Genomic DNA, 16321 nt, shown 5'->3' with positions numbered 1-16321 from the left:
CCTCCCGACCATGAGGAAAAACTTGCTAACTTCCGCACATTCACTCAAACAAAGATAGCGGAGAATTCCATCGGGCCAGATGAAATCATAAATATGGATGAAGTACCTTTGACGTTTGACCTGCCTCTCACTCGGACTGTTAATAAAAAAGGTGACTCGTCCATCATACTGAAAACAAGTGGCCATGAGAGAACACATTTTACTTGTGTTCTGAGCTGCACAGCATCCGGACTAAAGCTTCCACCGATGGTGATTTTTAAGCGGCTGACAATGCCAAAGGAAAAATTCCCAAAAGAAATCATGGTGAAAGTCAATAAGAAAGGTTGGATGATGGAGAGTCTAATGAAGGATTGGCTCAGAGAGTGCTACGCCAAGCGACCGGGGGGATTTTTTCACATAAAAAAAGCGTTGCTCGTTATGGACAGCATGAGGGCTCATATAACAGATTCAGTGAAAGCTGCCATTAAGAGTACAAACTCAATTCCAGCTGTGATTCCTGGGGGCACCACGAAGTATTTGCAGCCACTGGACATCAGCGTGAACCGGGCATTTAAAGTGGCACTACGCATTGAGTGGGAGACTTGGATGACGAGCGGCGAGAAATCCTTTACCAAAACAGGCCACATGCGAAGAGCATCTTTAACTCAAGTCTGCCAGTGGATCCTAAATGCTTGGAGCCATGTCACAACATCCACCATCACCAACGGGTTTCGAAAGGCTGGACTGCTGCGTGATGAAGAGGATCGCGTGCGCTCAAGTGAGAGCGACAACGAAGAGATTGAAGTGAGTGATGAGATCCTGAGGTTGTTCAATTCGGACACTGAAGAAGAGGACTTTGATGGTTTTAGTGCGCAGGAGGAAGATGAAGAAGGCGATCAATAACTTTTCCTGGTAGGCTGCAGAATATATATATTTTTTAACCAGTCGTTAGGAGATGTTGGAATGTTGTTCATGCACTGTTCAGTAAAAAAGTATACCCAACGTAATTTGTGTGTTACCGATAGGTATGTATTTTAAAAGTAGCCGTGTTACAGGCACGGTTCGAAAAAAAGCATTTGCAATATGTATTTGTTTATGTTACCATACGGATTTAATTAAAAGTTTAAAAAATCCTCACGTGTGTTAGGATTTAATTTGGGACTGCCGCTTCAGGTCAGGAATGGCTCACGTGATATTAGACAGCAGTACAAGGGAGGGAGGGAGCGAAACTGAGGATTCCGCTGCACCGAAACTGCTAGCGATTCAGTAAACAAAAAAACAGTAAAACTCGTGTGTGAATGGTATCGGGCCAATAAGGACACAAGGGTCCGATGTTACCAAATACCGGTAGGTATAACAAAGTTTAGCCTTACCAAATATGTGTAGCGAGGGTTTGGTTTGGGGGAAAAAGGAGTATAAATAAGAGCAGAATGTAAGGGGAAGGCAAAACGCATTCTGCAATAAAGCCACGCTGCACTGTAATCCGGTGTTGGTTGTCTCTCTTCCAAAACGAACACAGGGCAGAATTTGAAGCCCAACACGTGTAATATCTTTCTGTGTAAATATCTCATATTACAAGCGGCCGAAAATCCGGTCCGCCGGAAATCCAGTGCGCCGAAAATCCGGTCCGCCGGAAATTTGGTGCGGCCTGTACAATTAAAAAATTGATTTTATTTCTAAAATTAGAGCCAGCGGCTTTTAATCAGGTGCGCTCTGTAGTCCGGAATCTACGGTAGGTTGTGAACATCACTGCTAAGGCCAATAATGGTGCGTGTCCTGAATAACACTTAAAGAGAATGGACACACTTATGCACTGCAGTCCTTGCCAATGTTGTGAATTTAGGGGCTATAATGATAGAACAATATTTTTACAAGCCAGCATCTTGTGTGACCTGGAATGGAAATTGTAGGTGGTGTGCTCTGGGGTTTACTGTGTGCTTGCTTCTCTTTCCATACAGCGGAGGTGAGAATTTTGCATGGCTGTTTCGGGTTTTGGATATATATTTTATTTGTTTACACAAAGGCTAGATTGTCTCTGTGATGCTTTGCTCTGAAATCAGAATCAAGAAGAGAAAGAAGCTGTTCCTGAATTTTTGTGTATGCCTTCAGGCTCCTATACCTCCTTCCTGATGGTAGCAATGAGAAGAGGGCATGTCCTGGGTAATGATGGATACTGCCTTTTTTTTCTGAGGCCTCAGTCCTTGAAGATATCCTGGATATTAGAGGATGATGGAGCTGACTAATGGCTGATTTATACTGGTGCGTACGGGCTGCACCGTAGCCCAGATTTTCACTTCTGTGTCGCACTGTGCCGTAGCGAGCATGCGTTGGGGTGCGCCAAAACACTAGTTGGCGGTGGGGTTTCTATGCCACTGTGTTGAGTTTCTTCATGAGAGACATTGACGAGGAAATGCATTTCAAACATTTTTGCATGTTGCCAGGTAGTTTTGACAATTTGGTTCATCTATTTCTTATCTGTGTACGCACAGCCTACAAACATGGCGGAGAAGCAACCAGAAACGTAGAAGGAAATGCGATGCTACCAAGCAGACCAATCACAGTTGTTGCGGTCTGCGTCGCCGCGACGTGTGAGTAACTTTTCTGGAGAGGTGCACATCACCCTATGGCGTGGGGTACACGATACCTTTGGAGTAGATGCGACACACAAGTATAAATCAGCCTTAGTTTACAACTCTGCAACTTATTTTGAGTGTGCACAGTAGTTCCCCACCCCCCTACTCCCCACCTTTCCCCATACCAGCCAGTTAGAATGCTCTCCACAGTACATAGTGAAAGAGAAGTACTGCACAGAAACAGGCTCTTTGGCCCATTTAGTCCACGATGAAGCCTTTTAAACTGCCTACTCCCATTGACCTGCACCAGGATCATAGCCCTCCGTATCCCTACTATCCAAACTTCTCTAAAATATTGAAATCAGGCTCACATACACCACTTGTGCTGGCAGCTCATTCCACACTCGTGGTCCTCTGAGTGAACAGGATTCCCCTCATGTTTCCCTTAAACTTCTCACCTTTCACTTTAACCTATGACCTCTGGCTGTAGTCCCACACAACCTCAGTGGAAAAAGCCTGTTTGCATGTACCCTATCCATACAGCTCATAATTTATTATATCTCTATCAAATTCCCTTGCAGTCTTGTATGTTCTAAAGGATATAGTTCAAACCTACTCAATCTTTCCTTGGGTCCTCCAGACCCAGCAACATCTTTGTAAATTTCCTCCGTACTCTTTCAACCTTATTTCCATCTTTCCTGTAGATACAGTAGGTGACCAATACTGCACACAATACTCCAAATTGGGCCTCACAAATATCTTGTGCAACTTCAACATATCATCCCATCTTCTGTACTCAGTATTCTACTTGTGATGTAATTTTCAATGAATTATGGACCTGTATTCCTAGAACCTTGATTAGCCACACTCCTCAGTACCCTACCGTAAGACCTACTCTAGTTGGTCCTAACCTCGCACTTGTCTGCATTTAATTCCATCTGCCATTTTTCAGTCCATTTGTACAGCTGATGCAGATCCCTCTGCAACCCATGAAAACCTTCCTCACTGTCCACTACGTCCCCGATTGTGGTGTCATTTGCAAATTTGCTGATCCAGTTAACCACATCATCCAGATCGTTGATATAGACAACACACAACAAAGGATTCGGCACCGATCCCTGCTGCACACCACTAGTCACAGGTCTTCAGTCAGAGAGGCAGCCCTCTACTCCCTCCCTCTCCCCCCACCCCACTTTCACTCTGTCTCCTCCTCTAGCTGCCTATCACCTCTCTCATGATTCTGCCTCCTTCTACTACCCATAGTGCTTTTCCCCTTAGATTACTTCTTCACCTCTCCTGCCTATCCCCTCCCTGCTTCCTCTCCCCCACCCCTTGATCTTTCCTCTGATTGGTTTTTCACCCTCCCCCCACCTTGTTTATGGGGCCCCTGCCCCCTCCTTCAGTCCTGATGAAGGGTCTCAGCCCGAAACGTCAACTGCTTATTTCAACGGATGCTGCCCGACCTGCTGAGTTCATCCAGCTTGTTTGTACGTGTTGATTTGACCACAGCATCTGCAGTGTATTTTGCATTCTCTACTACCACTGGCTTCTCCCATAAAACCAGTGTTTCATTCAATTTACTACCTCATCTCCCATGTGGAACCTTGTCAGATGCCTTACTAAAGTCCACGTAGACAACATCTACCTTGCCTTCATCCACTTTCCTGGTAATGTCCTCAAAACTATAAGATTGGTTAGATGTGACCTACTAAGCACAAAGCCATGCTGCTGAATCTATAGAAATTTCCAAGTGTTTTTGGTGACATACCAAATCTCCCCAAATTCCTAATGAATTATAGCCACCGTCATGCTGCCTTTGTAGTTGCATTGAAATGTTGGGTCCAGGTTAGGTCCTCAGAGATTGACACCCTGATTGAGGACTTGCGTGTGTTCTCTTTTTTTTTAAACCCTTCCTGAAGTCCACAGTTGGTTCTTTGATCTTACTGATGTTGAGTGTGAAGTTGTTACTGTGACACCAACTAGCTGATATATCTCGCTCCTGTATGCTCTCGTCACCATCTGAAATTCTGCCAACAATGGTTGTATAGTCGGCAAATTTTTGGGTGGTGCCTAGTCACACAGTCGTGGTGTAGAGAGAGTAGAGCAGTGAGCTAAGCACATATTCTTGATGTGTGTGAGTATTGATTCTGTACAAAGTGAAAATGTTATTTCCAATCCACACGTTGTGGTCTCTTGGTTAGGAAGTCAAGGGTGCTGTCAAGGTGCTGTGTAGCAGCACTCACTTGAATCAGAACCAGGTTTATTATCACTATTATATGACGTAAAATTCATTACTTTGCAGCAGCACAGTGCTAAGACAAAGCTACTATAAATTTCAAAATAGTGCAAGAAAAGGAATTATAAGTCGTGTTCTTGGACTGTCCAGAAATCTGGCATGGGGAAGAAGCTGTACCTAAATCATTGAGTACATCTTAAGGCTCCTATGCCACCACTTTGATGGTAGGACAATAAGGCATGTCTTGGATGGTGAAGAAAAGGCACCATCTCTGGAAGATGTTCTCAGTGATGGGGAGGGTTGTGCTTGATAGAGCTGGCTTAGTCTACAACTCTCAACAGCCTCCTGTACATTGGAAATTTGCAAGATTCTTTTGTTGACATACCCTCCTCAAACTGCTAATGAAGTACAACAGATGACTTGCCTTCTTTGTGATTGCTTTGATGTGTAGAGCCTAGTACAGATTTCTCTTTCCCCACCTCCAAGATATTTATTAATATTAATTATTGTACTTCCCTGCACTGTTTTGTGCACTTTATGTAGTCCCATGCAGGTCTGTAGTCTAGTGTAGTTTTGTGTTTCATGTAGCACCAGGGTCCTGGAGGAACGTTATTTTCATTTTTGCGGTGTACTGTACCAGCAGTTTATGGTCAAAATGACAATAAACTTGGCTTGATACTGACATCCAAGAATTTGAATCTGCTCACCCTTTTTACTGCTGAGCCCTCACTGGTGTGTGTTTTTCTGACTCCTTCCTAATGTTCACGATCAATTTCTTGATCTTGCCAACATTGAGTATGAGGAGGTGGTTGTTGCAACACCACTCAGCCCAATCTGTTTCACTCCTGAATGCCTGTGCCCTCTGAGTGAGCTCTTAACAACAGCAAAATCTGCAAATTTATAAATGATGTTAGACGTGTGTCTGTGATTGTCAGTGAGCAAGTGGGAAGTATATCACAGTCCAGGCATGCTTACTAGATGAGATTCTGATACCTATTATTACAGAATGTTGGGTTAGTATGTGTTAGATATTACAGATAGTTCTGTTTTAAACTTGCCATTTGGCTGTTGAAGTGCAAGCAACCTCTAGTTCTGCATTTTGGAAATAATTCCAGAACTTTATAACCAATTTAGAACTGAGTGTTCCTCGAATCCAAGGAATTCCTTAAACCTTGTTTTCTCTTGGGATTACAGTGCTACTTCGATTTTTGAGTGCATTCTTCAGCTTTTTTAAAATTCAGAGACAATGATTTAATTCAGCCACATTTTAAACTACTAAATTTAAACTTTAGTTGACAGAGCTCTGCCCTGTGCCACCTTGTGTTTAGGGGAAATGGCCACATTACTGTACCTTCAAGTTCCTTCTGCCACAAAGCACTGGAGGCCAAAATGGAGAGAACCACTGAGTCCCATGAGCCTGCCATGGATGATTATAGATATTCTGCCCAATTTTTGTAGGTGATAATTGCCCAAGAATAATCGGGGGGTGGGGAGGGCTATTAATTCTTAAAACATTCAGCATGTTAAGGAACATCTTTGGAAGGAGAGGCTTGATGTTTATACTCTGCCAGGGGTCCACTGAACTGGCATATGAACTGTTTTCTGCTTGAAGACACAAAGTGACATACATTTGTTGCTTTTACTATAGACAATGTTCCTGTGATTGTGCCAGCTTATTCTGAAGATTATCTCTTAGTCTGCTAATGGGATCACAGTAGATCACAAATACAGCAAATTAAGTTCATTTAGCTCTGGCACAATAGTAGAAATAATTTATTTTGTAAGCCTTTCTAGTAGGATCGCTGCTATACTGCTTGTCATCCAACCAGACCTGCCCACTTTAATACTGATCTAAATAACACAGACGAAAAACAAAATCAATATTGTGATGCTATTACTCATTGCCTACTTTGCTTTTTATTCTACTCTGAGCATGATTATCCTCTTAATTTTATAAAATGCCTCGTTAACGAAATGCTGAAAATGTTTTGATTTGCCTCTTGTTTGATGCCTTAAAGAATGTTTTGTGTTTCTAATTCATATCTGTATGTTAATCATGTCTTAAAAATGGTTTAGTGTAGCCACTAAATGATGAGCGTTAGACATGGTTAAGTTTGTCTGATATTTGTAGGATATTCAAAATATATTTTTGTCTAAAGATGCATGTGGTGTCTGTAGCATTAATGTGTTTAAATTTTTTTTAGCTGGGGATGCAGATGATCCTCCACGAATTACCCCTAACCCAGTCATCAATGGTAATGTAGCAATGGCAGATGGACACAACAATACAGAGGAAGACATGGAGGATGGTAATGTTTTGTTTTTATAATTGCTTTAAAATTGACAACTGAATGCTTTAATTATGCTGACTCCTAAATGTTCAGTTTTGACTGAAATCTTTTGGCATGCAACCAACATTTAACAAAGTTTCCGGAAATTTATTCTAGCATGTCTGAAACAATGTATTGATGGTTAGTTTATTATATATTTGCTTTTTGAAATATGATAGCTGCTGTAATTGAAATTATTTGTGTCTACTGTGGTTAAGGATATTTAGGCAGCTGCATAAATATTCTCTCTCTTGAATTTCCTGCTCTTCTCACTTACATCACCCTCAACTATGCACTTTGGAATCACTGTCCTATCAAATTATTCATTATTCTTATCTTGCTGTGATGTTTTCCTTTGACTTGAATTTATTGTACTGCAACACGACATAACGCAGTGTATGAGTATGAGCTGTGGAGAAGATGCAGCAAAAATCCAGTGAATTGGACAGGCTGAGTGAGTGGCCATGTGCATGAAAGCTAAGTGTGAAATCATCTCTGAATTTAAAAACAAGAAGGCAGAGTGCTGTCTGAATGAAATTGATTAGGTAGAATGGCGCATTTAGACCAGAATGTCCTTTTTCGACCAGTTGGTGAAAGTCAATATACAGTGCCACAGGTAGCTACAAAGATAGGGTATGTGGCCTTCATTGCAACAAGATTTTAGTTGAGCAGTAGCAATGTCCGATTGGAGTAGTATGGACTTTGATAAGACCACATCTCTGACTGTTTACCATTCTGGTCTCCCTATCTGGGGAAGGGTGTTTTAGCAATGGAGTGAGTGCTGCCAAGACTGATTATTGGGATGGTGGGATTGATAGAGAGAATTGGAATAGTGAGGCATACTTCCGTTGGTCTTTGAAAGAATGAGAGTTGATTTCATTGACGTTTGCAAGATCCTATTGGGGATTGGGTGGCATATGGTCAAGATGAGGAAATCCCCAACTGTTGGTTACAGCCTAAGGTAATTCATTTAGGACAGATGAGAAAGAATTTCTTCAACCAAAGTGTGGAGACCAAAGTAGAATAAGTTTATTGAAAGGAAAATTACAAGTAGTTCAGATAGTTACAGATTAATATAAGTAGGGAGAAGGCAGGAATAAGGTATTGAATTTGGATGATTGAGCATGTATTGAATGGTAGAGCAGGTTTAAATGACCAAAACGCATAATACTGTTTCTTTGTATTAGTGAAACTGAAGATACTGTTTCATTCAATCACCGTCAACTTCCCTCATTTACACTTTCAGTTGCTCCTCTTCCCTTGTCTCTTTTCACAATCCCACTCTCCCCCCCCCCCCCCCCAATCTGTTATTTGACAGGGGAAAGCGTGTTGGCAGTTATTCAAAAACAGTTTCACCAAATGGTGCCAGTCCTGTAATTGACTTGGTCTTCCACCAATGACCTCGTGTTGTGTACGGTACACTCAGTGGCCACTTTACTAGGTGCCCCTGTACACCATCTTGTAATGCACATGTCTAATCAGCCAATCATGTGGCAGCAACTCAATGAATGAAAGCAAGCAGACGTGGTTAAGATGTTCAATTGTTCAGACCAAATATCAGAATGGGGAAGAAGCATGATATAAGGAATTTTGATTTTGGAGTGATTGTTAGTGAGAGTTGGGTAGTTTAAGTTTCTCAGATATTGCTGATCTCCTCAGATTTTCATGCACAAGCTCAGAGTTTACAGAGGATTGGGGGTGGGGAAACCAAGAAAAATCTGGCGAATGGCAGTTCTGTGGTCAAAAAGTCTATGTTAATGACGTGCCAGAGCTAAATGGCCAGACTAGTTCAAGGTGACAGTGTCTCAAATAACCACACATTACAAGAGCGATGTGCAGAAGAGCTTCTCTGAATACACAAAAAGGTTGAACCTTAAAGTGGATGGGCTATAGCAGCAGACCACAAACATGCTCTGTAATCAGTGTTTTTCTATAACTTCAAAAAATTCATTTGCATTTGTGTAACCTGCTGGATTGTAATACTAAAGGCATTAAAACTACTGCAGTGAATGAGATATTTTTCATATATAGAAGTATAGGCAGGGTGATTATATTTAATATTTGAAATGATTTCCCCTTTGAATTTTGTAGTAAAATCTCTCTGGAGAAAATACTTGATGACATGCCACCAATTTTAAACAATAGGAATTCAAAATAGTTGCATCTGATTAGGCATTGTATCCTTGCTGTATCTGGTTGTACATTAGTAATTACAATGATTTTGGGTTCCCTGATATCCCATTGTGAAGTTTTAAAGGCTAACGTACAGATAATACTGTTGGTTTATACTTGGGTAAATATTTCTTAAGGACATTCCATGAATGAACACTTAATGGGCTATATATTTACACAACTAAATGGAAGATTGAGAATTGCACACTTCTGACAAGATGCCTCCCCATGGGGTAGATGCTCTCTGATTTAAAAAAAATACTGGTCACAGAATTTTTTTCCCCCACTTGATGCACATCATGAGAGATTTCCCAATTCTTCCTCATTCATTCAAGTTGTGCATACAAATAAGGAATGTGCATGGCCACATCAAGCAATTTGCCAATGTGCTACCAATTGTGTATGCCCATTGTACATCAACTTTTAAAATGTTTAATTTGTTTTGCTAATGAATGCATATTTTAACTTGCAGTGAAAAATTTCTGCAAATGTAACTTAAGTGTAAAGATTTAAGATTTTTATTTTTCCTGATCTCACATTTCATAATTTCAACTCAGAAGCACTGAAGTAAGGTGAGCTTCAACTGAACTTGTAAAACACAAGTCTTTGCCAGACTCATGCCTTTAGTGTTTAGGCTGTGCCAAACTGCAGGAGTGTTGGATAAGATGTGAATATTCTTTATTTAATATGCCAGTATTTCCAGTTATAGTGCAGGATAACATAAAATTCCAGTACTGAGTGCAAGTTTAGCTCAGACAGAATTGAGTTGAAATGGTGATGTATTGTGCTAGGTAATGAGAAGTGCTTCAGCTGTTCATGGTGCATGCAGTCTCCCAAAAATTAATCACAAATCTCAGCTTATTCTGGGGAATTAGCAGTTGCTGAGCAGTCATTCTTCCACTGAGACGTTACAGCATAAAATTTGCCGATTAGTGTTTTTAGAGTTGATAGGTGACAGCAGATTAGCAGTGTTTTGCCCTGAATCAGTTTGAGGTTTGTTGCACCTTAACCATTCTTACTAAGTGTATTGCATCGTCACACTTCAAACTGCCTCCCGAAGATTTGGGTTTCTTGGATAACCATGGCACTTAACTGGCTGTATGCTATCAAATTTGTTTTGTGGCAGCAATTCAGTACAAGGCATAATAAACAAAATAAAAGCCTTGTACAATAAGAAAATAAATTATTTGCGCATGGGCCCATCAGAAATCTGACTTCGGAGGGAGGAAACTGTTCCAAAACTTACTGTATCTTCAATTCCTGGTAGAGGGAAGATGCTGGAAATCTAAAAAAAGAATGAGCTCACTAGTCTATAGCAGCATTCAAGAACTAGGGTTTTGATCTTTTACCTGAAAGATTAGTTGTTCCTCACTCACTCACTCCCCCTTCCCTTGCTGCATAGAGTGCCTCGTCTGAATTCTAGGTATATTCCTAGACTGAATGAAGCTGCTCTGCAGTTTCCTTTTCTTGTCTGCTCCTTTTTCCTCTTCTCCCTCTACCCTCCCTCCACCAACATGGAAATCCCTGTAAACAACATCTGGTGTTTATACACTTGAACTCTTTCAAACATTTTGACCATTAAATTTCATTAAAATTGGAAAATCTAAGCTACAATATAAATAGTTTGGATATTATTTGTTTGATGTCCTAAAATAAATCAGTGGTCATAATGCTGAGTGCAAATATCAAAGAGCTATATTACTTACTATATTTGATAAAATTTGGGTGTGAACCAAGCATGTTACACTGGACTGAGGTAGCTCAATTACTGTTAACACTGGGATTTTAGAAGAGGATGCTGAAAATTGCCCTAAGTGCTTTTAAAATTATTGTGCATGACATCTTGGGTTGAAAACTTGTCATCCTAATCCAAGAACCAACTAGGGCAGGAAAAGTTTTTTTTCCTCTTTTCTGATCTGAATTGTGTTGTTGGTGCAGAATATCATCTCAAAAGTATTGGGGAAGAAAAGATTCTTGCCCAGTACAGGTTTGCTGCAAAGTCCTGTATGTGCGGCACGGGGTAGCGGTCCGGTGTTGTAGCCTCAGTCTGCGGTAGTCGCCGCATGGTCTCCAACTCCCGGCTGCTTTGGGCACCATGTGCAGGGGGGAGGCCCATGGGCTGTCGGACCTCCGTACGATCCCCAATTCCTCTATCCTCTTGAACTCCTCCTTTGCCAGGCGGAGCTTTTCTGGGGGGGAGCCTTCGTGTACGGGCATGGAGGGGTGGTCCCTGGGTCAGAATGTGGTGCTGTACCCCGTGTCTGGGCATGGCTACCGTGAACTGCGGTGCCAGAATCGATGGAAAGTCAGCCAGGATTCTGGTGAATTCGTTGTCCGACCGCATGATGGAGTTCAGGTGTGGGGCTGGCAACTTGGCTTCACCCAGGGAGAATGTCTGGAAAGTCTCGGCATGTACCAGTCTTTTCCCTTGCAAGTCGACCAGCAGGCTGTGAGCTCGCAAGAAGTCCGCCCCCAGGAGTGGTTGGGCCACTGCGGCCAGTGTGAAGTCCCACGTGAACCAGCTGGCGCCCAGCTGCATTGTGCAGGTGCCGTAGGTCCGTATCGTGCTGCCGTTTGCAGCCGTCAGGGTGGGTCCTGGCTTCCTGTTGCGGGTGTCGTAACCCGTCGGGGGCAAGATGCTGATCTCCGCTCTGGTGTCGACCAAGAAGCGGCGTCCCGACTGTTTGTCCCAGACGTACAAGAGGCTGTCCTGGTGGCCAGCTGCCATAGTCATTAGCGGCAGCTGGCCCTGGCCCTTGCAGGGTGGGCGACAACGGCGGGCTTTTGTGCCCCACCGCTGGTGGTAGAAACACCACTGTTCAGTGGCCTCCTCACTCCTGCCTCTGTGTTGTGTGCACCCCCCTGCTGGGCCTGGTTTGGTCTGCTGTTGGGCACGTGGTCTGGTAATCTGACGGACGGACGCCTCTTGGCTTTCCACAGCACGTCTGCCCGGGCCACCACCTTCCAGGGGTCGCTGAAATCTGTGTCGGCCAGCAGCAAGATGTATGTCCTCGGGCAGTCGCTCCAGGAACACTTGCTCCAACATGAGGCAGTGCTTGTGTCCATCAGCCAGGGACAGCATCTCGTTCATCAATGCTGACTGCAGTCTGTCTCCCAAACCGTCCAGGTGAAGCAAGCGGGCACCCCGCTCACGCCGTGAGAGGCCAAAGGTCCCAATGAGCAGCGCCTTGAATGCTTCATATTTGCCTCCTTCCGGGGGCGACTGTATGAAATCTGCAACCTGGGTGGCTGTCACCTGGTCAAGGGCGCTCACCACGTGGTAGTAACACGTGGAATCAGAAGATATCTGCCGAATCTGGAACTGGGCTTCTGCTTGGCTAAACCACACGCATGGTCGCAGCGTCCAGAAAGTCAGCAGTTTTAGTGAAACTGCGTGAACAGTTGAAGAGTCGGTCATCTTTGGTCCAAATCCCGTTTGGACCGTCGGGGTCATCAATGTAGCGATGTGCTACATACAGCACTGAAATAATGACACGCAGTTGGTAAATCATTTCAAGACTAGTTTATTCAAACTTTGCGGCTGCAGTAAGCTTGTCAAATAGTAATTTGCTTAGCAGAAATCAATGATAATTTTGTCTAATACGGTTATTATTTCCCAAGTGTCCTGTTGTCACTTGGTGCATGTATTTACTTCATTGCTGATGTTAAGATGACTGGTGTGTTTCCTGTTTGTAAATAATGAATTTACACTTGTCACTTGCTAATCTTCAGAAACAATATCATAATCATTATAATTCTGGAAAAAGATAACCAATGAATCAAAATTTCCATGGTATCTCCTTTAGTAAATCAGATTAAAAGTTGTCAGGCCCTAGGTGTTTGATGGTTCTGTTTGTTGCAATCATTAGATTGTTGATTTCCTAATATTTCTGGAGAACTATTTGTCTCTTTGCTAAATGCAGACCTGAAGCATTAATTGGAACAGTGCATAATTTCCGAAGCTGTTGTCTTCTGAAGTATTTCATAGCAGCTAACATGAATAACAAGTTGGTGCTAACTAATGTCAATGATGGAATATTGATTGACTCAGTTATTTTTGTGATAAATATTGCTGACAAGGCCAGCATTTCTTGGTCTCCTGAAATGAGAGAGCCACCTTGAGCTACGTGTCTGTCATAGAGCTGATTCTAATTGGGTAGAAATTTTGAAGAATTTGTATCTAGTGATGTTGAAAGGACAGTTAAGCTGTATTTGTAAAGGTTATTCCCAATAAACTAGAAAATAGCATATAAATGAGGGATTTGCCTAATTATGAGCAATGGGCCAAATTAAGCTTCCAACACACTTCATGCATTTTCTGTAGAACTGTGCACACAGCTGGCTGGTAAGTGAGAAAGAAGGCATTAGAACAGGCGCAGATAGGAAAGTTAAGAGTGATATGGGCCTAACAGATTAGTTGGGCATCTTGGTTGGCATGGACAAATTGGGCCTGTATTAACTATGTATCTTCCAAGACCCAAGTAGGTTTTAGAAGAGGATACTGAAAATTACCTTAAGTGCTTTAAAAATTATTGTACGTGACATCTTGGGTTGAAAACTGTCATCCTAATCCAAGATCCAGTTAGGGCAGGAAAAGTCTTTTTTTTTACCTTTGGTCTGTTAATTTCAATTATAAAGTGTGATGTATTTGTATATTTATCACTTGCTGAAAGTGGTACCATTATGAAAATGTATCTGAAATCCGATGTTTTAAATGGGCAGCATTGCAATAACAACGCCCACTTCTTTGAAAGAGGATCTTCTACATAGACCATAATCCACCCATCCTGTTCTTTAACTGTGTTAACTTGGCTGTTAGTCTGTAAATTACGCATGCAGTCTTCAATATTTTAGTTAACTGCTTTGGTATAGATTAGTGCTTAAAAGTGTCTGGAAGATTATTTTTGGTGCAAAGGGTAGTGAACTGTGAATATGAGTAGTGAATTAAGTTGCAACTAAAATTGAATTAGGATATTAAGTATGATTTTTATTTTTAAATAATGCAGTCTTAACATATGCATGATTTAGACAGAACACAGATGATGAACTTCATGTGAGAATAAGTATTTGAGCTTGAAAAGCAGTGGTTTGGGTTGTGCAAGCTTGCCCTGGAAGCTAAAGATTCTGAAAACATGGTTGTAAACTTTGTGACTGAATTGTGTTTGAGTGTAGCTTTGTTTTTGATTTCTGTTGGTAACTGGACAATAGTTAATTAGTAAATAAACAAAGGAATTTGCCCAAGGATATTATTGTAAGTTCCTATTGAGAAACATAAAATAAAAACAGGAGTAGGTCATTTGGTAATTCATGTATATTCTACCATTCAGACAATCAAAGCTGATCATCTGTTTCTGTACTATATTCCTGTTCTCTCCATAACCTTTAATGCTTTTTTGCTGTTTATCCATGCCCAGATGAGATCTGAAGGTCCTGTGTAATTTTAGCAAAGCATCCTTGCTGTTACTCAGAATGTTCTGAAGGCCAAAATACCATTTGTCTCTTAACTGCTTGCTCTACTTGTGTTTTGCTTCAGGAGACCGATCTACAAAACACACAGGTCTTTTTCCATTTCCTCATTTAACTACATTATACAGCATCAACCACGTATTTACCCCTTGCTCAAACCGTTGGTCACCTTGAAGTCTCTGTACCTTCTCATAATTCATAATTACACTGCAAACTGAAATATTACACTCAAAATCATTGTGATATATTCTAAATAAATGAGGTACAACCTGTACAAAAAGGATGGTTGCAACAGAACCTGACCAATACTCTTGCGAGTAGGTTAGCTGGAGCTGTTCCAGGTTTGGGGGGTGTGTTTTAAACTAATTTGGCAGGGGGGTGGGGACTAGAGAGATAGGGTTGAGGATGGGGCACTTAGTTTACAAACAGGCAGAATGTAATGCGACTGTTAGCAAGGACAGGCTGATGATGAGGCAAAATTGCCATCACCAGGATGTGTTGCAATGTAAAAGGGGGACAAAATTGAAAAGGGTGAATGCAGAACTGAAGGTGTGAAATTTGATTGCACGCAGTATATAGAACAAGGTAGGTGAACTCGATGGGCCGAATGGCCTACTTCTGCTCCCTTGTCTTGTGATCTTGTGAACTTATAGCACTGTTATGGAGAGCCGTGTATGACATGAACATCACTGAAACGTGGCTGAAAGAAAATTATAAAACCATAAGACATAGGAGCAGAATTAGGCAATCTGGCCCATCGAGTCTGCTCCGCCATTCAATCGTGGCTGATCCTTTTTTTAATCTCCTGAACCCCAGTTCTCGGCATTCTCTCCATAACCTTTGATGCCATGTCCAATCAAGAACCTATCAATCTCTGCCTTAAATACATCCAACGACCTGGCCTCCACAGCTGTATGTAGCAACAAATTCACCACCCTTTGGCTAAAGAAATTTCTTGGCATCTCTGTTTTGAATGGATGCCCCTCTATCCTGAGGTTGTGCCCTCTTGTCCTAGACTCTCCCACCATGAGATACGTCCTTTCCACATCTGCTCTGTCTAGGTCTTTCAACATTAGAAAAGTTTTAATGAGATTCCTCTCCCCCCCCCCCCCCCCCCCCCCCCCCGGGGATCCTTCTGAATTCCAACGAGTGCAGACCCAGAACCATCAAATGTTCCTTGTATGATAACCCTTTCATTCCTGGAATCATCCTCTGCGCCCTCTTCAATGCCAGGACATCTTTTTTAAGATGAGGGGCGCAAAACTGTTCACAATACTCAAGGTGAGGGCTCACTAGTGCCTTATAAAGCCTCAGCATCACATCCTTGCTCTTGTATTCTAGACCTCTTGAAATGAATGCTAACATGACATTTGACTTCCTCACCACCGACTCAACCTGCAAGTTAAAATTATAGTGGGGGAGCTTAACGTCCGAGTATGCGTATTGTATTGAAAAGACAGGTAGGTAGGCAGAGGGTTTCGGGTGGCTCCTTTTGTAAGAAATGAAATCAAATCATTAGAAAGAAGTGACATAGGATCAGAAGGTGTAGAATAATTGTGGGTCAA

At 42.0% G+C, this 16321-nt stretch overlaps 1 protein-coding gene across 5 annotated transcripts in view; it reads left to right on the top strand.

The window, feature by feature from the left end:
• The window catches only part of usp7 (ubiquitin specific peptidase 7 (herpes virus-associated)), an 80249-nt gene that overhangs the window by 16927 nt on the left and 47001 nt on the right, over positions 1 to 16321 (top strand). For all 5 annotated transcript variants that reach the window (XM_073060326.1, XM_073060324.1, XM_073060325.1 and 2 more), the window contains exon 2: positions 6993 to 7097. In XM_073060326.1, the coding sequence (XP_072916427.1) occupies positions 6993 to 7097 (105 nt within the window). The remainder of the gene's footprint in view (positions 1 to 6992; positions 7098 to 16321) is intronic.

The sequence above is a fragment of the Hemitrygon akajei genome, chromosome 11 (assembly GCF_048418815.1).
Source record: "Hemitrygon akajei chromosome 11, sHemAka1.3, whole genome shotgun sequence".
NCBI classification, from domain to species: Eukaryota; Metazoa; Chordata; class Chondrichthyes; order Myliobatiformes; family Dasyatidae; genus Hemitrygon; species Hemitrygon akajei.
This window is presented reverse-complemented; position numbering and strand designations above follow the sequence as displayed.